The sequence below is a fragment of the Eubalaena glacialis genome, chromosome 1 (assembly GCF_028564815.1).
Source record: "Eubalaena glacialis isolate mEubGla1 chromosome 1, mEubGla1.1.hap2.+ XY, whole genome shotgun sequence".
NCBI classification, from domain to species: domain Eukaryota; kingdom Metazoa; phylum Chordata; class Mammalia; order Artiodactyla; family Balaenidae; genus Eubalaena; species Eubalaena glacialis.
Genome location: NC_083716.1, coordinates 210,277,707 through 210,299,140, shown reverse-complemented (window position 1 = coordinate 210,299,140; position 21,434 = coordinate 210,277,707). Strand labels below are relative to the sequence as shown.

The window sequence follows — 21,434 nt, the reverse complement described above, 5'->3', positions numbered from 1 at the left end:
ATTTATTGTTTGTAGATTTTTTGATAATGGCTATTCTGACTGGTGTGAGGTGATACCTCATTGTAGTTTTTTTTTTTTTAATGAACAACACTTCAAATGGCATGCATTTATCCATAATTATTGAGTATTAACCTACAAATATTCTATAATCTGATTTTAAATCCTCAAGGCTTTGAAGGCTGTGATTTAGCTTATGCCAATTTTTAAAATGTGTAGCTTTGAGGCATTTTATTATAAAAAGCTGGTACTCATATACATAAATGAGTAAGAACTTAAAATTAATCATACATTTACTTCATTTTTTAGCTTGACCTTCTAGTAAATCTTTAACTTCATTGATTTTGGCTGCTATATAATGAGATCCTCCCTTGTCTGGGTGATTTAAAAGCATAATTCGTCAATGAGCGTATCTATTTTTCCCTTATTGGCAGTAGGGCTTACACCTAGTATTAATGCTGCTTCCCGTTTTGTCATTTTGGGTTCAAACCCACCTCTGTAATAGCCACCACTGAAGGCAGATTTTGGTAGACTTTGAAAAACTTGTTTTACTTGAGGCTCCATATGCTTCAGGTCTTGCAAAGCGTAACGGGCTGCAAATCCTGCAGCAGCAATGGTCAGTCCAACTGCTACCACTGTACTGGTGATGGTTCCCGCTCGGCTCCTCTGCTTCCACCAGGAGCGTGGTTCATCCCACCCCACCAATTCTACACCTCTACCACCCTCATTGTAGTTTTGATTTGCATTTCTCTAATGATTAGTGATGTTGAGCATCCTTTCATGTGTTTGTTGGCAATCTGTATATCTTCTTTGGAGAAATGTCTATTTAGGTCTTCTGCCCATTTTTAGATTGGGTTGTTTGTTTTTTTGAGATATATATATATATATATATATATATATATATATATATATTTTTTTTTTTTTTTTTTTTTTTTGGATAATATAACTTCTTTTTTTGAATTTTTGAATTTTATTTTATTTATTTTTTTATACAACAGGTTTTTATTAGTCATCAACTTTATACACATCAGTGTATACATGTCAATCCCAATCACTGAATTCATCACACCACCACCCCCTGTTTTTCTGATATTGAGCAGCATGAGCTGCTTGTAAATTTTGGAGATTAATCCTTTGTCAGTCGCTTCATTTGCAAATATTTTCTCCCATTCTGAGGGTTGTCTTTTCGTCTTGTTAATGGTTTCCTTTGCTGTGCAAAAGCTTTTAAGTTTCATTAGGTCCCATTTGTTTTTATTTCCATTTCTCTAGGAGGTGGGTCAAAAAGGATCTTGCTGTGATTTATGTCATAGAGTGTTCTGCCTATGTTTTCCTCTAAGAGTTTGATAGTGTCTGGCCTTACATTTAGGTCTTTAATCCATTTTGAGTTTATTTTTGTGTATGGTGTTAGGGAGTGTTCTAATTTCATTCTTTTACATGTAGCTGTCCAGTGTTCCCAGCACCACTTGTTAAAAAGGCTGTCTTTTCTCCATTGTATATTCTTGCCTCCTTTATCAAAGATAAGGTGGCCATATGTGCGTGGGTTTATCTCTGCGCTTTCTATCCTGTTCCATTGATCTATATTTCTGTTTTTGTGCTAGTACCATACTGTCTTGATTACTGTAGCTTTGTAGTATAGTCTGAAGTCAGGGAGCCTGATTCCTCCAGTTCTGTTTTTTCTTTCTCAAGATTGCTTTGGCTATTTGGGGTCTTTTGTGTTTCCATACAAATTGTGAAATTTTTTGTTCTAGTTCTGTGAAAAATGTCATTGGTGGTTTAATAGGGATTGCATTGAATCTGTAGATTGCTTTGGGTAGTATAGTCATTTTCACAGTGTTGATTCTTCCAATCCAAAAACATGGTATATCTCTCCATCTGTTGGTATCATCTTTAATTTCTTTCATCAGTGTATTATAGTTTTCTGCCTACAGGTCTTTTGTCTCCCTAGGTAGGTTTATTCTTAGGTATTTTATTCTTTTTGTTGCAATGGTAAATGGGAGTGTTTCCTTAATTTCTCTTTCAGAGTTTTCGTCAGTGTATAGGAATGCAAGAGATTTCTGTGCATTAATTTTGTATCCTGCTACTTTACCAGATTCATTGATTAGGTCTAGTAGCTTTCTGGGAGCATCTTTAGGATTCTCTATGTATAGTACCATGTCATCTGCAAACAGTGACAGATATACTTCTTCTTTTCCAATTTGGATTCCTTTTATTTCTTTTTCTTCTCTGATTGCCATAGCTAAAACTTCCAAAACTACGTTGAATAATAGTGGTGAGAGTGGACAACTTTGTCTTGTTCCTAATCTTAGAAGAAATGGTTTCAGTTTTTCCACATTGAGAACGATGTTGGCTGTGGGTTTGTCATATATGGCCTTTATTATGTTGAGGTAAGTTCCCTCTATGCCTACTTTCTGGAGGGTTTTTATCATAAATGGGTGTTGAATTATGCTGAAAGCTTTTTCTGCACCTATTGAGATGACCATATGGTTTTCTCCTTCAATCTGTTAATATGTTTTATCACATTGATTGATTTGCGTATATTGAAGAATCCTTGCATTCCTGGGATAAACCCCACTTGATCATGGTGTATGATCCTTTTAATGTGCTGTTGGATTCTGTTTGCTAGCATTTTATTGAGGATGTTTGCATCTATGTCCATCAGTGATATTGGCCTGTAGTTTTCTTTCTTTGTGACATCTTTGTCTGGTTTTGGTATCAGGGTGATGGTGGCCTCGTAGAATGAGTTTGGGAGTGTTCCTCCCTCTGCTATATTTTGGAAGAGTTTGAGAAGGATAGGTGTTAGCTCTTCTCTAAATGTTTGATAGAATTCGCCTGTGAAGCCATCTGGTCCTGGGCTTTTGTTTGTTGGAAGATTTTTAATCACAGTTTCAATTTCAGTGCTTGTGATTGGTCTGTTTATATTTTCTATTTCTTCCTGGTTCAGTCTTGGAAGGTTGTGCTTCTCTTAGAATTTGTCCATTTCTTCCAGGTTGTCCATTTTATTGGCATATAGTTGCTTGTAGTAACCTGTCATGATCCTTTGTATTTCTGCAGCGTCAGTTGTTACTTCTCCTTTTTCATGTCTAATTCTATTGATTTGAGTCTTCTCCCTTTTTTTCTTGATGAGTCTGGCTAATGGTTTATGAATTTTATTTATCTTCTCAAAGAACCAGCTTTTAGTTTTATTGATCTTTGCTATTGTTTCCTTTATTTCTTTTTCATTTATTTCTGATCTGATATTTATGATTTCTTTCCTTCTGGTAACTTTTGGTTTTTTTTGTTCCTCTTTCTCTAATTGCTTTAGGTGTAAGGTTAGGTTGTTTATTTGAGTTGTTTCTTGTTTCTTGAGGTAGGATTATATTGCTATAAACTTCCCTCTTAGAACTGCTTTTGTTGCATCCCATAGGTTTTGGTGGTGGTGTTTTCACTGTCACTTGTTTCTAGGTATTTTTTGATTTCCCCTTTGATTTCTTTAGTGATCTCTTGGTTATTAAGCAACATATTGTTTAGCCTCCATGTGTTTGTATTTTTAACAGATTTTTTCCTGTAATTGATATCTAGTCTCATAGTGTTGTGGTCGGAAAAGATACTTGATATGATTTCAATTTTCTTAAATTTACCAAGGCTTGATTTGTGACCCAAGATATGATCTATCCTGGAGAATGTTCCATGAGCACTTGAGAAGAAAGTGTATTCTGTTGTTTTAGGATGGAATGTCCCATAAATATCAATTAAGTCCATCTTGTTTAATGTATCATTTAAAGCTTGTGTTTCCTTATTTATTTTCATTTTGGATGATCTGTCCATTGGTGAAAGTGGGGTGTTAAAGTCCCCTACTATGATTGTGTCACTGTCGATTTTCCCTTTTATGGTTGTTAGTATTTGCCTTATGTATCGAGGTGCTCCTATGTTGGGTGCATAAATATTTACAATTGTTATATCTTCTTCTTGGATTGATCCCTTGATCATTATGTAGTGTCCTTCTTTGTCTCTTGTAATAGACTTTATTTTAAAGTCTGTTTTGTCTGATATGAGAATTGCTACTCCAGCTTTCTTTTGTTTTCCGTTTGTATGGAATATCTTTTTCCATCCCCTCACTTTCAGTCTGTATGTGTCCCTAGGTCTGAAGTGGGTCTCTTGTAGACAGCATATATATGGGTCTTGTTTTTGTATCCAGTCAGCCAGTCTATGTCTTTTGGTGGGAGCATTTAATCTATTTACATTTAAGGTAATTATCAATATGTATGTTCCTATTCCCATTTTCTTAATTGTTTTGGGTTTGTTATTGTAGGTGTTTTCCTTCTCTTGTGTTTCTTGCCTAGAGAAGTTCCTTTAGCATTTGTTGTAAAGCTGGTTTGGTGGTGCTGAATTCTCTTAGCTTTTACTTGTTTGTAAAGATTTTAATTTCACCATCGAATCTGAAGGAGATCCTTGCTGGGGAAAGTAATCATGGTGTTAGGTTTTCCCCATTCATCACTTTAAATATGTCTTGCCACTCTCTTCTGGCTTGCAGAGTTTCTGCTGAAAGATCAGCTGTTAACCTTACGGGGATTCCCTTGTATGTTATTTGTTGTTTTTCCCTTGCTGCTTTTAATATTTTTTCTTTGTATTTAATTTTTGATAGTTTGATTAATATGTGTCTTGGCATGTTTCTCCTTGGATTTATCCTGTATGGGACTCTTTGCACTTCCTGGACTTAATTTACTATTTCCTTTCCCATATCAGGGAAGTTTTCCACTATAATCTCTTCAAATATTTTCTCAGTCCTTTTCTTTTTCTATTCCTCTTCTAGGACCCCTATAATTCGAATGTTTGTGTGTTTAATGTTGTCCCAGATGTCTCTGAGACTGTACTCAATTCTTTTCATTCTTTTTTCTTTATTCTTCTCTGCAGTAGTTATTTCCATCATTTTATCTTCCAGGTCACTTATCTGTTCTTCTGTCTCAGTTATGCTGCTATTGATTCCTTCTAGAGAATTTTTAATTTCATTTATTGTGTTGTTCATCATTGTTTGTTTGCTTTTTAGTTCTTCTAGGTCTTTGTTAAATGTTTCTTGTATTTTCTCCATTCTGTTTCTAAGATTTTGGATCATCTTTATTATCATTGCTCTGAATTCTTATTCAGGTAGACTGCCTATTTCCTCTTCATTTGTTTAGTCTGATGCGTTTTTACTTTGCTCCTTCATCTGCTGTGTGTTTCTCTGTCTTCTCATTTTGCTTAACTTACTGTGTTTGGGGTCTGCTTTTCACAGGCTGCACGTTCGTAGTTCCCATTGTTTTTGGTGTCTGCCCCCAGTGGCTAAGGCTGGTTCAGTGGATTGTGTAGGTTTACTGGTGGAGGGGACTAGTGCCTGTGTTCTGGTGGATGAGGGTGGATCTTGTATTTCTGGTGGGCAGGACCGCATCTGGTGGTGTATTTTGGTGTGTCTGTGACCTTATTATGATTTTAGGCAGCCTCTCTGCTAATGGATGGGGCTGCGTTCCTGTCTTGCTAGTTGTTTGGCATAGGGTGTCCAGCACTGTAGCTTGCTCTTCATTGAGTGGAGCTGGGTCTTAGCGTTGAGATGGAGATCTCTGGGAGAGCTTTCTCAGTTTGATATTATGTGGAACCGGGAGCTCTCTGGTGGATCAATGTCCTGAACTTGACTCTCCCACCTCAGAGGCACAGGCCTGACACCCAGCCGGAGCACCAAGACCCTGTCAGCTACACGGCTCAGAAGAAAAGGGAGAAAAAAAGAAAGAGAGAAAGAAAAAATAAAATAAAAAGAAATAAAATAAAAAGAAATAAAGTTATTAAAATAAAAAATAAAAAAATTATTAAAAATAAAAAATTAAAAATTAGAAAAAAGAAAGAAAGAAGAGAGCAACCAAACCAAAAAACAAATCCACCAATGATAACAAGTGCTAAAAACTATACTAAAAAAACCCCACAAACAAACAGACAGGACCCTAGGACAAATGGTAAAAGCAAAGCTGTACAGACAAAATCACACCAAGAAGCATACACATACACACTCACAAAAAGAGAAAAAGGAAAAAATATATATATCTTTTGGGAAGTCTGAGGTCTTCTGCCAGCGTTCAGCAGGTGTTCTGTAGAAGCTGTTCCACATGTAGATGTATTTCTGAGGTATTTGTGGGGAGGAAGGTGATCTCCCTGTCTTACTCCTCTGTCATCTTGAAGGTCTCCCCTCTAGACCACTAAGTTTTAAGGTGGTTTGTTATGCATTACTATTGTGACAATGGATAAGTGTGACACATGTATCTTCAACAGAATTCATGCTAAAGATCTAAAAGAGATAAAGAACAGAAGCTGGAGATTATACAGACAGTTAATAGAAAAAGTACATGATTAGGTGAGCCACTTATTAGAAAGAATTAGAAAGGATGATCGTTGGGCAGGAAGAGAAATAAGAATTTGCCAAGGAGTCATCGGAAAGGTTGGAGGTGATCTACTACATGGAAGCATCTCTGAAGTCTAGACATCAACCTTCACAGCACCAGAAAAAGTGGTGAGAAGAACACACCTTTGTAGAAGAATTTGTACATCGGGGAACTATTGAGTTTGACACAAAGAAAACCATATAGAGTGATGGACAGAAGCCAGCTTATAAGGTGTTACAGAGGGAGGAAGCAGAGGCAAGTCAAGGTCAACAAAGTCTCTTATGCATTCTAGAGGAAAGACGTGGTAACGGCTCAGATGGATGGTGGAATGGAGAGAAAGTCTTCTAGGAGGGGAGGGACAGATGGATTCTTAAACAGAAGGGACACACCAGACAGAAACAGTAATGATTAGGAGAGAGGGTGGTGGCACCAGGGCTATTAACAGATACTCTATAATTATAACTCCATGAAGTCAACATTGACCTGAGGCCCTTCAGCATTTGTAGATATTCATTAATTTTGTGAAATTCCTCTGTGAGATTCAGTTACACATTCAAGGTTGGGAGCAGCCCAAGAGCCAAAAATAACATGGCTATCATATTGTTTTACTCGTGTTACAGATGAGTAACTTCAGATATCAAGTAGTTGAATAACTTGCCCAAAGTCAAACAGGAAGCCTGTTATTGAGCTGCTGAAAGATCCCAGTTCTGCAAATAAACTTCTAGTTCACTAGCTTTTCACCAAATGAGCTAGTTAGAAGTCAGATTAAGTTCATTTACTTATGGCTCCATTGACTTAAGGAAAAAAAGAAGTTATTTCTTATGGGAGGTCCTAAATATCTGAATATCCTTACATCTGTGATGGTGTTTACTTTTCCATCTCTTTATTTTATTTTTTTACTCTTTACACAGCCTTTATCTTTTACACAGTCATTTTGGCTTGTTTCTGGGTTTTAACATAGTACATGCGGGGTGTGAGTCATAACAGCCAGTTTTTTTCCTGATCCACATTGACTTTTTACAGGCAACATGAAACACTGCAGGTTAGGTTCTAGAGTCTAAGATTCTTAACTTTTTGCAGAAATCCCTTTGATCTGCTGGTGAGTCTAGGATGTGAAAAGATGATCATCACTTAGGTGAATTCACTGCTGAAGGCTATAGTTATGCTGATCACTTTGAGGCTTATATTTCTCCCCCAAGATTATCTCTTAACTTTGCTGATTTCCCTTTTCCTTGGTTGGTCCAAGGAAAGCACCAACCACCCAGAGCTTTCTGACCTCTAGGTTCTCTCTAGAAGGAGAGTTTTATACTTTAAATATATATTCTGGTAATCAACTAGTCTGACACATGGAAAGGTAGCATGTTTTATTCTATTTTTACTAGAGATAAAGAAAACTAATGAATATTAATGACCATATGTACTCACCTATGAAATGACATTGCATATGAGGTGCACTCTAGTTTCCAAGACAAATAGGAGAAGTGAGAAATTGAGGAGAGTCGAATGGCAGAAAAGAGAGAGATGATGGACACTAGGAAAGAAAAGTGGACAGAAATTTGATAAGTAGGGGAAAGCCATTAGGAAAGCCAAAGAGAAGAAATGCAGAATATAGAAAGTAAATGGAGTGGAGAGGGAGGTAAGACATGGAAAAGCTATATTGATTTTTATATTTTAAAACACTGAAAGAGTTACATTACATAAGTGAGTTGGGTATATATTTATTTAACATTAGCAATAACTTAGTTTCAAAGGTTTGAAATGTACTGTGAAGATATTAATTCAATCAGTCCTTTCCTGCTGATTGTGAACTGTGAAAGAGATCTGCTTACTTCTTTTCCTCTGGGGGAAACTGAGGCAGAGAAAAGAATGCCTCACCCTAGGAAATGGGTGAAGCTGGTGTCAGCCCTGGCAATCAAAGTGGTGCCAACTTTGTGTTTCCAGTGAAGCCTGTCCCAGGGGGAAGGCCACTTGAGCTTGGCATTTTCGTAATAATTCATGGTATGTTATTTTCAGTTGCAATGGTTTTATGTATTTTAATTAGTGTCTTAATGTAGTATATTTGGGCCCCAGAGGGCATAATGGAAAGAAACAAAAACAAAACCCAAAAATACATAGAATGAGTGAATGAAAATTCACTACAACCCTGGGAGTTCTTGGCTGCCCAGCTTGTGTCATAACCATTGGATACTGCTGCCTTTCCCAAGCTCCCCACCCCCAATCTTCCGACCCTCCCACCCCCAATCTTCCGACCCTCCCACCCCCAATCTTCCGACCCTCCCACCTCCAATCTTCCGACCCTCCCACCCCCAATCTTCCGACCCTCCCACCCCCAATCTTCCGACCCTCCCACCCCCAATCTTCTGACCCCTCCACAACCTTGTTTTGCCCCCAGCTGCCTGGCTTTTCGTGTTGATTCTGGTCGCTTACAAGGTTAGTTTGCATTCCATCTCATAGATGCAACAAGGAGCAACCACAGCTTTTCTGTTTCTTTGGGGATCAGTTTCAAGCTCTCCCCACAGCCAAATGTATGTTGCTGGTGTGTTTGTTGCCGGCCTCTGCAGGCCCGAGCTGGCTCTCCGCTCCCACCCACACAATCTGCTGCTCTTTTCGTTCCTTATTTGCAGTCCCCGGTCCGCTTCTTCCCCCATCATGCCTCTGTGGCCTTGCCTCTTTTCAAGTCCAGGTTGGAATCTTTGCATCATTCTGCCTCAGCCTGAAAAGAAGCCTATTTTTTTTCTGCTCCTAAGCTTAGATTTATGGCCCATGTCAGGCCTTCCTGCCATGGCCTCTGGCAGCTCCTGCCTTTCCTAACATCAGATTCATTGCTGTTCCTGAGGTCCTTTAAGATTTTAATGCTAAGTCTATAAATTTCGTTCCCTTTCTGCTTTAAACTTTCTTTAGACCTTCCCATTGTCTGATGGGATGTCCCGAAGGCGTTGATTTGCATCTCTGTTCCTGCACTCTTCGGTGAGTTGGAGGAGGAGGCAGGTGGTTGGAGCGGATGGAGGGGGAAATGGGGAAAGCAACTGATGAATTTAGATTTCCATCAGCTGTAACAATTCACTGGGGTTTGATAGGGATTGACATTTTCCTTCGAAGCTGTGATTTGCTGAGAACTTGTGGTGGCTTTCATCACAATAGTATCTGAGAATTAAAAAAAAAAAAAAAAAGAGGGTTGGCTGAACAGATATCCAACCTACCTTAATAATTGCATCTGAGCTTACATTTTTTTTCTGTTGTGGCAGCTGGGGATTCTCTTCCATCTCCAGTACACATCAGCACTGCTTAAATCACTCCGATTTCTCTCCCAGGCAGACTTCTGCTGAAGAAACTTTTCTCACCTTAAGATAATAAAGCCTCCAGTTGAGAGAGGTGGAAATAGCAACCGGCTTGAAATTTCAGTGGGGAAGGCTGGGTCATTGTCTAGAAAGAAGGAACTTGCCAGCCTGGGGAAGCATGATGAGTACTTTGGAAGTATAATTTTTGAATTCATTTTGTCTTTCATTGGCCTTGGAGGTGTTAACAACATCCTCAGCCTAGCTTTTCCTTTACTTCCTTCAGGTCAGCTCTTGTGAGGGGGGAGGTGGGCAAAAGGAGTGGGAAAGAAAGAGAAGAAAGACTTTTGTGTCCAAATCATTTTGATTACATTGCTTGTTCAAGCTTCAATTTATTTAGGGCGACAGTATAAGTCTAGGGAGCAAGCCATTAATGGAATGGTGAAATCTGTAACATATACGGAAGTCTTGCTTCCCCAGGGCAGACTTGAGTGAAATGAAGTCAAGGCTTTTGTCCTTGGATGGTATTTGCCTCTAAGAACTCACTTAGTTTTCTTGTTTGAATTCCAGGCATTGGAATCTTGAAGGTCATTGGTGCCGCACATGCTTTTTCTTCAAGTTCTGGTACAGTTTTACATTTCTTTGAGCCGAGTTTTGTTCATGCTACTGTGGTCCCTACTTCTCTAGCTACTCAATGTCCTCAAACCTGGTGCCAGACTTTCCTTTATTCCTCCAGCCTTGGAGACGTGGTCCTCTAAACTCCCACAAACAAGAGATTAGCACTTTTCTGAAGCCAACTTTAGGTGGTTTGACATTCAAATAAAGACAGCTTAATGTAGAATATGGCAGAGACTAGCTAACTATTCACTTTACCAGTTCTCTCCTCCTCTTAGGCATACAGCTGGATTGCATTTCCCAGTCTCCTTTGCACCTATAAAATTTGCAACCATATGACTGAATTCTGGCCCATAGAATGTAGGTAGAAGTGTTGTTTGCTGCTTCTAGGACTGGCCCATGAAATTCCTACACAATCCTCCATGTCCTCTCTCTTCCCCTTGACTGATGGTGGGATTTTAAATCTGCCATTAAGTATGGTGGGGAGATCTACACACCTGAAAATGTGCTATCTGATACCAAGGCTCCTATAACTGCTTTGGAACTCATCCATTCCATCTGCTAAACATTAGAAGAGCCCAGCTGAATTATAAACACTCACTTTGATCTGTGCTTTGTACAATTTAATAAGAGTACCTTGAGTGAAAATGGGTCACATTCCTTAGAAGGAGGCCCTTTGCTCTAAAAAATCATGAAAGCTGGTGGAGAAGATATGGAGGAATTCTTGCCATTTAGGAGTAAAGAGTGAAGAGGTCAACTGTGTAGGGAAAAAGCTGAGGTAGATTGCATTCAAGTTCCCAATTCCTTACTCCTTTCTTTATCTTTGTGTTTTACCATTCAACTTTTAAAAAATCATTCTTATTTTTTTATTTCCAGCTTTATTGAGGTATAATTAACAAATCAAAATTGTATATATTTAGGATGTACAATGTGACTTTTAAAGGTGTACAATGTGACTTTTAAAGGTGTACAATGTGATGATTTAATATACACATTTATTATGAAATGATTTCCACAATCAAGTTAATTCACACATTCATCATCTCACATAGTTACCTTTTATTTTGTGGTAAGAACACTTAAGATTTACTCTTTTAGTGAATACAAGATGGCATTATTAACTGTAATCACCAGGCTGTACATTAGACTCCCAGAACTTATTCATCTGATAACCAAAGGCTTGTACACTTTGACCAGCATCTCCCCATTTCCTTCATCCCTCAGCCCCTGGCAACCATCATTCTATTCTCTGATTCTATGAGTTTGACTTTTGTAGATTCCACATCTAAGTGAGATCATATAGTATTTGTCTTCCGTGTCTGGCTTATTTCACTTAGCATAATGTCTTCCAGGTTCATCCATGTTGTCACTCATCTTTGTGTCAATAGTTCCTTTCCCCAGTAGTGGAGTTCGCTTCCCTGCCCTTTGTTTTTGAGTTCAGCCATGTGACTTGTTTTGGCCAAGGGGATGCAAGCCATTTAAATGTGTCTGAGTGTTGGGGTGCCCTCTGGTGCTTCTGCTGTCACTGTGAGGAGAATATGCCCTGTCCAGCCTACTGGTGAGAGGAGGAGAGACATGTGAGGTGACCTGGATCCAACCTGTAGCCCAGAAACAAGCCCCACCTAGCTCACACTAGATCACCTTACCCCCAGATGACCCACAGATACGTGACTGAGAAGAAATAATTATTTTATAAAACCACTGAGGTGTTTTTTTTTAGGTAAAAGTCACCTAAGATTCAACATTTTAACCATCTTAAAGTATGTAATTCAGTATCATTTAGTACCTTCACAATGTTATGCAACCATCGCCACTACCTAGTTCCAGCATTTTCATCACTCCAAAAGGACACCCCCAAACCCATTAAGCCATCACTTCCCATTTCCTCCCTCTCCCCAGGCCCTGCGAACCATGGATCTGCTTTCTATCTCTATGGATTTGCCTCTTCTGGATGTTTCATGTAAATGGGATTACACACTATGTGCCCTTAGCATAATGGTTTTCAGATTCATCTATGCTGTGACATGTAGCATCTCATTCTTTTGTATGGCTGAATAATATTACATTATATGGAAATACCATATTTTGTTATCCAGCTGATAGACATTTGGATTGTTTCTACCTTTTAGCTATTGTGAATAGTGCTGCTCTTCACATTTGTGTCCAGGTTTTGTCTGAACAATTGTTTTCAACTATTTTGGGTATATACCTTGGAGTGGAATTGCTAATGATAATTATCAGGGAGGCTCTGTTAACCTTAAGGTTCATATCTCTAGTCACTTGTTTTCCTTGGGCTTCCTCTTCCACAGCTGAATAAAACTGGGCAGGTTTCTCCATTATGTTGCACCTTAATCTCCTCCCCAGTAAAATGGAGCTAACAATAGAACCTACCTCAAGGGGATGTGGTGAGGATTTACGGAGTTGATGTCTGAAGCACTTAGAACTGTGCCTGGCACAAAGCAAGCCCCGTGTAAACATTTGTTAACTGAATTTTAAGAAGTCTTGCTGTAAGGGGTCATCTGCATGGAAGTGGCTGGCTTGACTTGAGCCTAGTTTCCTGCCTGGGTCCTCTTCATCCTTAAAGCTCTTCCATAGCCTTCCTGACTTTTCCTGACTACAGGAGGTATGGGAGCACCTCTCTTCCTTAGGCCTTTTTGGTGTAGAATGAGTCCTGCATTATTCTGTCCCTGAGCCTTCCCTTCCTCCGCCAGCCGAGCTTGAGGGAGCCAAGTTGCCAGTGGGTCTCTCACTGGAGCAGGGATGAGCCTGTGTAGGTGCCTGAGTCACATCAGATTGTTGGCATGTGCCACTACTGGAGCCCTTAAAGTGTGAATCAGATCCATCCTTTACCTGAGGTGAAAAATCAGGAAAGGTTTTCATCAGAAGAGCATTAAGTCAATGGTTTCTCCCCAGCTTGTTCATTACATAGTCTGTTTAGACAACTACCTGGAAAGAAAACAAATGGTTCATCTCCACTTTACCCATTCTTTTTTTTTTTTAATTGTCAAAGTTTAATACAGCTGCTTTGCTTTCCTATTCTAGTGTTGGCATCTGATAACGGCACAACTGATTTATGGCGGGAGAGCCTGGAGGTGAATGATTTATTCACCCCATGTAAAGGATTAGCTATTTGTACTTTTAATGGATTTTTGCTGCAGTGTGTTTATGTATGTTCAGATGGATTGAGAAGTCCTCTGACCTCCAATGTCATATCACACAAAGCTATTTGCAAATCACATTAAAAGTCTGAATTTAAACTTTTGATGAAAGCAAAGAAATGAAGAGTTATAATATTGAGTCTGTGACCCTAGAGATTTTTCTTAATTTATACTCTTATGTCCCAGAAGGAATATATAGATGTGAGAACAGGGCCAGAGCACAGCAGACTGTATTAAGTTAACCAATACAGGTGTCCAGCTTTCTAGGCACAGTTACCCATCTCAAAGTCCCCATCATCCCACAGTGGGTAGGGGAAGCAGCCTGGAGGAGAGGGGACACACTGTTCCAGATGCTGAACTTCCTGGGCATCAACTCCAACTACAGAGTACTGGCAGGTGAATCTACTCCTTAGATAGTCGTAAGACCAGATTTTCTTTTCATTTAAAAGAAGGGTGGGTTATCTATCTATATCTATCTATCTATCTATCTATCTATCTATCTATCTATCTATCTATCTATCTATCTGTCTATCTATTTATCTATCTATCCATGTATCTATCACTTATCTATCATCTATCTATATCTATTTTGAATAGACAATTAAAAATATTATAGTAAAATATTTTCCCTTCATTCCTTGCTTCCTCTCTCCCTTACCTGCCTAATTCTCCATTCCCTGCCATGACCATCATCCCTCTTATTTTTCTCCATACCCTTCCAGAGTTTCTTAGTGTAAAACAAATACAAGTATATATACTTATCCCCTCCCCCCTCACTTTTATGCCAAATCTGGAATGTTTTATACACTGTTCTCCTTTGCCTTATTATTTTTAAACTTAGCAATATATCCTGGAGATCATCTCATAAAAGTACATGGAAATCTTCTATATTTTAAATTTTTCATTGCTGTATAGTATTCAGATTCTATGCTTGTACCAAGGTTTATTTAATAAGCTCCCTATTGATGGACACTTGGTTTGATTCCCATTTTGCCATTTCAAACAAGTCTGCAAATGAATAACATTTTATATATGGTTTATCACGTGGGTATGAGTTAATCTGTAGGATAAATTCTCCAGTGTGACCTTCTGGGTTGAAAAGTATTTGTATTTGTAATTTTGATAGATGTGTCCAAATTTCCCTCCGTGGGAGCTGTGCTGCTTACACTTCCATCAGCAATGCATGAGAGACCACATTCTCTCACTGTGTGTGTGTGTGAGAGAGAGAGAGAGGGAGGGAGGGAGAGAAAGAGTGAGAGGGCGAGGGAGAGGAAGAGGGAGAGAAAGAGGGGTGGTTTAAATTTGAAAGTTTTGATAGTATTTAAATAAGAGGCATGGAGTGAGAGAAGGAAGTGGGAGAGGCCCTTCTGGGTTCCCATAATGTGAACAAGAAGCAACAGTGACTCTAGATAATAATAATAACACTAATAGCTAATACTTATATAGCACTTATGTGTTTGGCACTAAGTGCATTACTATATTCACTCATTATTAGATTAGACATGGCTCATTTTCATTTGATTGTCTTGTGATTTAAAAAAAAGTATTGAGTATTGACTGTGTGCCAGACACTCTGTTAGGTGTTGGTTGTTGTAATTTTTGTTGACAGAAGTCCTGCCAAATGTTGACGGAAAGGGAATTTGGGAGGAAGCTCTTACCTACACCAAGATACCTTAGGAAATACCAACAGTGGTCTGTTTCAGGTGCTGTGTAATGTCTCCCAAAGGAGATTCGCCTTGAGAGCTGCAACACAAAGCAAGGTGTGTGGTTGACTCACCTGGAATATTATGAAGCAGAGTAAATCCCAATAGTTGCTTTACTACACACATGTATTGATGGTCTGTTTGTTTCATGTTTCTTTGTTTAATAATTACGGTTTGGGGCTAGAGATGTAGGAATGGGAAAGGAAGGTTTTGATTTTGTGTGAGCGATTATGTGTGTGTGTGGTAATACTAAACTAAGAAATAAATCCAGTTCAGCTACATATCAGATTTAGTCAATAGCTGGCAGTTATAATTAGCACATGCAATGTATCACTGCAAAGGAATACTGAGAAGGCAAAAAAAAAAAAAATCTGAATGCATATAAATGGAAAATACCTTCCAGACCTGCAGGTAGATATACTGGAGCTGAGTGGCAAAAATAAATAAAAAATCAGAAGCCAGAACTAATTAACCTTGAGAGCTAGTGTCTCCCATTATTTTCTAGTTTTTCTCTTTTTTCCCTCTGTCCTAGGTCATCTTCAAGATTACTCCAGAACTCTGTAGTCTTCACTTCTGTCATTGGCTTCCAGACTGTCCCTTCATCTGGGCTAGCCTACCTTCCTGGTCCTGATCCCAAGCTGTTCTATAGTGGCAGGAGATGATTAGTCTTTGTTCATCTGCTCGGTTATCCCTACATCCCACACCATGGGGCTGTAATAGCCGTGATACCCTTATCTTCAGGATAGAGTTGAATAATAGAGGGGGTTTTAGGGAGGACCAACTATGGTAGAGGGTTAGACAGTGGAAAATAGTTTTAGGAACAGTATTAATAGCCAGGGAAAGTGTTTGGGGTAGGAGAATAGTCTTCTGGGGCTATCAATGCTATTTGGAAAGGGAAAGATAGGGGATTTTAGTTGGGAAAATAGTTTACAGTAATTGAAGATTGTTTCCAAGCCAGAAGCAGAGAATTGGGTTCTGACTCTAGAAATCTGGTTAAATACTGTTTCCGTCAAGGTCCTTTCAAGTTAATGTAAAACACAATAGGTATTTTAAAAAGTGGGAGACTCAACAGAGGTTCATGGATACAGGTATCATATCTGGGAATAACCTGCCTGAGCTTAGAAGCAACTGCCCACTTTAGATGGGACATCTCCTCTACTATATGCCACAGCCCCTGCTTGGCCCAGTAACTGAGCAGTAGACTGGCCAGGCCCTTGAGTGTGTGATCCCTGTCATAGAGGAGTTTGTAGCTAGAGAATCTAGATGTGTTTCTTGGATTAAGGCATTTCACCTTGTTGATGTTTTCTAGGCAGACTATCATTACCTTTTGTTAACCATTGATGGGTGGCTTCCTGAATTTTTAGACCTATACTTGACACTCCTTAAGATGAGGACCAAGGCCATCCCTTCGGTCTTGGGCTATATTCTTCCCTAAGAAATCCCATTCATTACAATGACTTCAATTACACAAGGACTCTTTCATGCCTTCAGCTCAGTCTTCTCTTCTGAGCTCCAGACCTAATGGATCATTTAAAGGCAACTCATTTAACACATGTGAGATGGAGCTCATGTTGTCCCTATGAAACCTGATTTTCTCCCAGTGTTCTCCCAGGGACAGATGCCACCATCTACCCAGTGGCTCAAGTCAGAAACCTGGAGTCATCTATGACCTTACCTCATTTCCCATATCCAGTCCATTGCTAAGTCCTCTTGATCTTACCACCTTAATATCTCTTGAGTCTGTCCTTATTTCTCTAACTCTACCCCTACCACCCTAGTCTAGGCTACCGTTATCTCCCTCCTGAGTAACTAATACTACCTCCTAACTGGTCTGTCTGCATTTGTGTTCACTTCCCTTCCATTCATTTTCTGACTAACCCTAGCGTGCTCTTTTCAAAGGCATATTTCATGCTAACATATACTTCCCTCAGGGATGCTTTCTCAGCCCTTCACATTACTTATCACTGTAGCAATTTTACAGTTTTGAGTATGATTCCTCAATTATTGTCTGCCTTTCCCTGTAGACTGTCAACTCTTGAGGATTAGTGGCCATATCTGCTTTTGCTTATTTTTCTCATATCCCTAACCCTTAGTGTGATATATAGCACATAGTAGGCATTCAGCAAATCTTTCCTGTAATACTGAGCACAGAGTTTTGTACTTAGTCAGTGCTCAATAAATATTAGGTATTTATAAATACCAAATATCAATTGAGTAAATTGACATTCAATTTCAAAAAAGAATTAATAATTAGTTATCAACCTATCTAAAAGTACAAAGGAAGTCTGCAAACCTCTATTTTCCATAGGATGTAAAGGAATTCTTGTCAGGGTTTTTAGCTGCAAGTGACAGAAACTGAGTCTGGCTTATCATGCAGGGAAGGGGTTTGTTAAAAGTGTACAGGGGAATTCATACAATCATTGAGAGGACAAAAGAACCAGGCTAGAGGCTAAACTTCCAGAAACACGCCTACAGCTGTGCTTTCAGACTGGTCTGATGGGGAAGCCAGTGCTGCCACCACCATGCACTTGACACTATAATCTGTTCTGCTGAACGTCTGCACCAGGAACTAGACTTGCTGCTCGACCAGTGCATCTGATTGGCAGAGCCCAGGTCACACGTCTTCCCTGCAGCTGCAAGGGAGATAGGAAAGTGAGCTGCTCCCCAAACATAAGAAGCATATCTAAAACATGTCAGGCAGCCACCAACATGACTGATGTCCTCTCCAAATGGACGGTCAAAGTCTTCACTTGCCCCTAGATCATAATTGTGCATTTGGATAGCAGTGTGTATCAATAAGCATAGTTATATAGGTGAATGGTAAGCGCTTGACCCAGAGTGCTGTGAACTCCTTTCCTACCTTTATAGCTGATTTTGTATTTCACCGTTAGATGCTTTAGTTTAACCATCTAGAAAATTAATGTAATACTATCTACCAAATGCTGAGATTCAGCAGCAATAGTAATGTATTTTGAGGTCTTGGGATAAAAACCACTTCAAAGATTTACTGTATAATTATTTAAAATAGATGATTTCTAATGAAAATGCTAAGTTTAAAGCGATTGATGGCTTCTCAGGATGCAAAATGGGCAATGCCTGGTATATTAGCTTAATAAAACCAGTCCCAAAAATGTTTGCCTAACTCTCCTTCCCGTTCTTCTGTGGGCATTAGAAGGCAGAAATATGCAGGAATGGTAATGGGCGTAATCAGTCACAACATACGAGCTTATTATATTGGCTGCTTGTACAGTCGGAGTTTTCTAAGGTTAATCAGAGCCCTTTTGCAGAATTCACTGGGTTGGACTTTCTAACACATCCTCATCCCAGGTAGGTAGGTCGAGAGGCAGAGACACTCCAGATGAGGCCCCGATAACACCATTTACATGTGATTCAGCATGAGAGAATTGCACGTGAAAAACACAAATCTCTTTTCTTTTAGCCATGGGATCTGAAATCTTTTCTAACCAAATAGTATCAGCAATTGATTCCTCTTACAGCTCCCCTTTCTTTTCTTTTCTAGTTCTATTTTTTTTTAAGCTTGGTAGCCTTAGCTCCATTCTTCCCCAAGGCTGCCAGTCAGTTCTTTGTCCCTGACTGTTCTTCAAAGAATGGCAGCCCCAGCCTCTTAATCCCTCTCAACCTCTTCTTTTGTGCATTGCCCTCCCCAGAAATGCCTTCATGGATCCTCATCCTTCCCTGGGACACTCCTTCTTTTCTCATTCATCAATCTAGTCTCTAGATTTCCAAGATAAGGTCATGATGCATCTGTGTCTCTTCTTTTTCCAGTCTGTAGCAAGCCCTGGTCATTTTTTCTTTCTCCCTTTCTCTCGTCAGCTGGAACAGCTATGCTGTTCTCCCTGTAACAGACCATAGTTCTGCAAGCAAAGTAAATCTCATAACATTGCCCCCATGTTATAAGGTATCAATACTTGATATGGACTGCGGCAGGTTCTCTTTGCCTGTCAATAAAGTGGGGCACGTAAGGATGGGTACATCAGGCTCCTGCATCACTTTATACCAGCTGAACTGATCTCAGTGTGGGAATAATTTAGAGAGACTCTACCAACCCCAGTACACTCAAGTTGATTTGGTGGCAAGCTTATTTGAAGGGAAAAAGCATCGCGAGTACCTTTTTTTGGAGCAGTCACTAGATGCAGGCACTCAAAAAAGATTTTACGAGCTGAATCCGGCCCCCGATCAGCCAGTGATTGACTTTGACAGGAGAGGGGAAGGCACAAAGCCTCCCCAAATGGCATACAAATTACAGTGGGGTGACCGTAGACTGTGATGTGATGTTGGTGGGAGATTGAGTATTTATTAAAATATCTTTTGTCAGCCAGATTTATTTTTGTCTTTCTTCATAAGATGTGATAGTTTTGCATCAGTGCATCTAAATGAAATAATTTGCTAAAGGTCAAATGCAATTCCCTCCAGCCAGCTTTCATTTACCTTCTAATTAATAACTAAATGTTCACACATACATTAGTCTAAGGCTCATGCATAAAATAATAACTGCCATTTATTGACCAACTATTATATCCCAGGCATTTTGAATACATTATCTCAAATTCTCACAAACCCAGAAGGTAGGAATACCCCTTTAATAGAGGGGGAAAATGATGCTTAAAGAGGCTAAGTGATTTGCTGTTGGTCAGGCAATTAGTGTCTGAAGCCCAATGCTCCATGCTTTCTCATACCATGCTACAGGGCAGCGGCTTCCTGCAAGGGTTTGATGCCTTGTAACATCTGCTGTCACTGACAAATGGGAAGATGAGAGATCCGTATGGAAGACTGTGACTTTCTGAGTCAAACAGTTCCCCACTGGAGGAGGTTGCGTTGCCCAAAGCGTGTACTCTTTGATGGCTGTCATGGTGCTAACAGCTGCATAACTAAGGTGGAGACCTTGAAGAGAGGGGCCAGAAGAGCCTCTGAAATGACAAAAGCTTTAGGAAATGGGCCCTCTGAGAAATCTTTGATTCTACAGAGCCAGTGTGGGCTGAGCTTCTCTAAGAAGGGATGTGTCTTAGTATGTCTCAGCTCATATTACTTCTCTGGGTGAATGGGTATCCTGATGGGTCAGTGAAAAATAGATCTTCCTCTGCAGAATCTAGGTAAGAAGCCATTCTTCCTACTTTTCTATTGACCTACAGTAGTCCAGGTATTCCACAAAGGAAAATTACAAAGATTCCTGGTATTGGGACTGTACTGTTACATGGAACTCTCATACTCATAAAAGGAGGGAGAGAAGGAGGCATGTGCATATTTGGGAGGGGGCAAAATGCTGTCCAGTGCTAGGTTCCTTTTCATTCAATTCAGTTTTCTTCCCCTGTCATTTCAGTTGAGGGAGGGGTTGCAATGAAATCAGAAGAACATGCTTTGAACTTGTAAGGCAGATTTAGACATGCCTCACCTGGAGAGGTAGGTGAAATAAGGCGAAATGGAGATTCACAACCAAATAGTGATTTCTAAATTGTGGGCATTAAAAATTAGTTTGAAGTTTATTATCAAGTCATTACTTCTAGGGAGAGGCTGGCAGAATTGAAAAGTAGGTAAAACGAGTTTCTGTAGCTCTCCAGCCTTCTCTCTGGGTTCTGTTTCTATGTGTCCTGGACTTCAAAAGTCTAATAAATTAACCATTATACAAATCCACTGCTTATTTTTCTTCCACATTACTTTTGGTATTGAATTTGTGAAATTCATCCAAATCTCTAAACTCTTAATATTTTAAATTTGAATAAACTAAGTTTTGAAACATTTATTGAGTAGTTATTTGACATCACGTTTAAATGATAAAATCACTACCCTCTGACCTCTCAGAGTTCTCCTTTCCATTATGCCTGTAATTTTGATAAATTTCCATCTGGTGGTAATTCCTTGCTCCAGATGCATAGACCCAGGACATTACCTGCTTCATAAATCATAAGAGTAGTTTCTCAAAAGTGAGATGTGAATTCCTTGTATCAAATTACCTAGGACCTATTTCCTTGTTAAAACACAGAGTCGTGAGCCTCAACCCTATATCCACCTAATTAGACTCTTTGGGGCCTTGGGTTCAGGAATCTCCATTTTTAAAAAGCTTCCGTGGTGATTCTGACGCAGGTAAGTTTCAAGAATCACTCATTTTGAGAAAAACAGAAATGCAAATAAGAAAATCTAAATATAACTCTTAAAATAGTAAAGGCAATATAGAAAGTGATACTCTGTAGAGAACTTAGAACAACATCCAAAGAACTACTATAAAAAAATCTATGTTCGGGTTAAGTTCTTTGTCCCACTAGACTTTGATTATTATCAATCATTGTTTAT

The 21,434-nt window shown here is 39.3% G+C and overlaps 1 protein-coding gene across 1 annotated transcript in view; it reads right to left on the bottom strand.

The window, feature by feature from the left end:
* Positions 1-295: 295 nt before the first annotated feature.
* The window catches only part of LOC133091881 (uncharacterized), a 33,499-nt gene continuing 12,360 nt past the window's right edge, over positions 296-21,434 (bottom strand). The window contains 3 exon segments of the mRNA XM_061191061.1: positions 296-414; positions 417-719; positions 6,768-6,827. Of these exon segments, the coding sequence (XP_061047044.1) occupies positions 296-414; positions 417-719; positions 6,768-6,827 (482 nt within the window).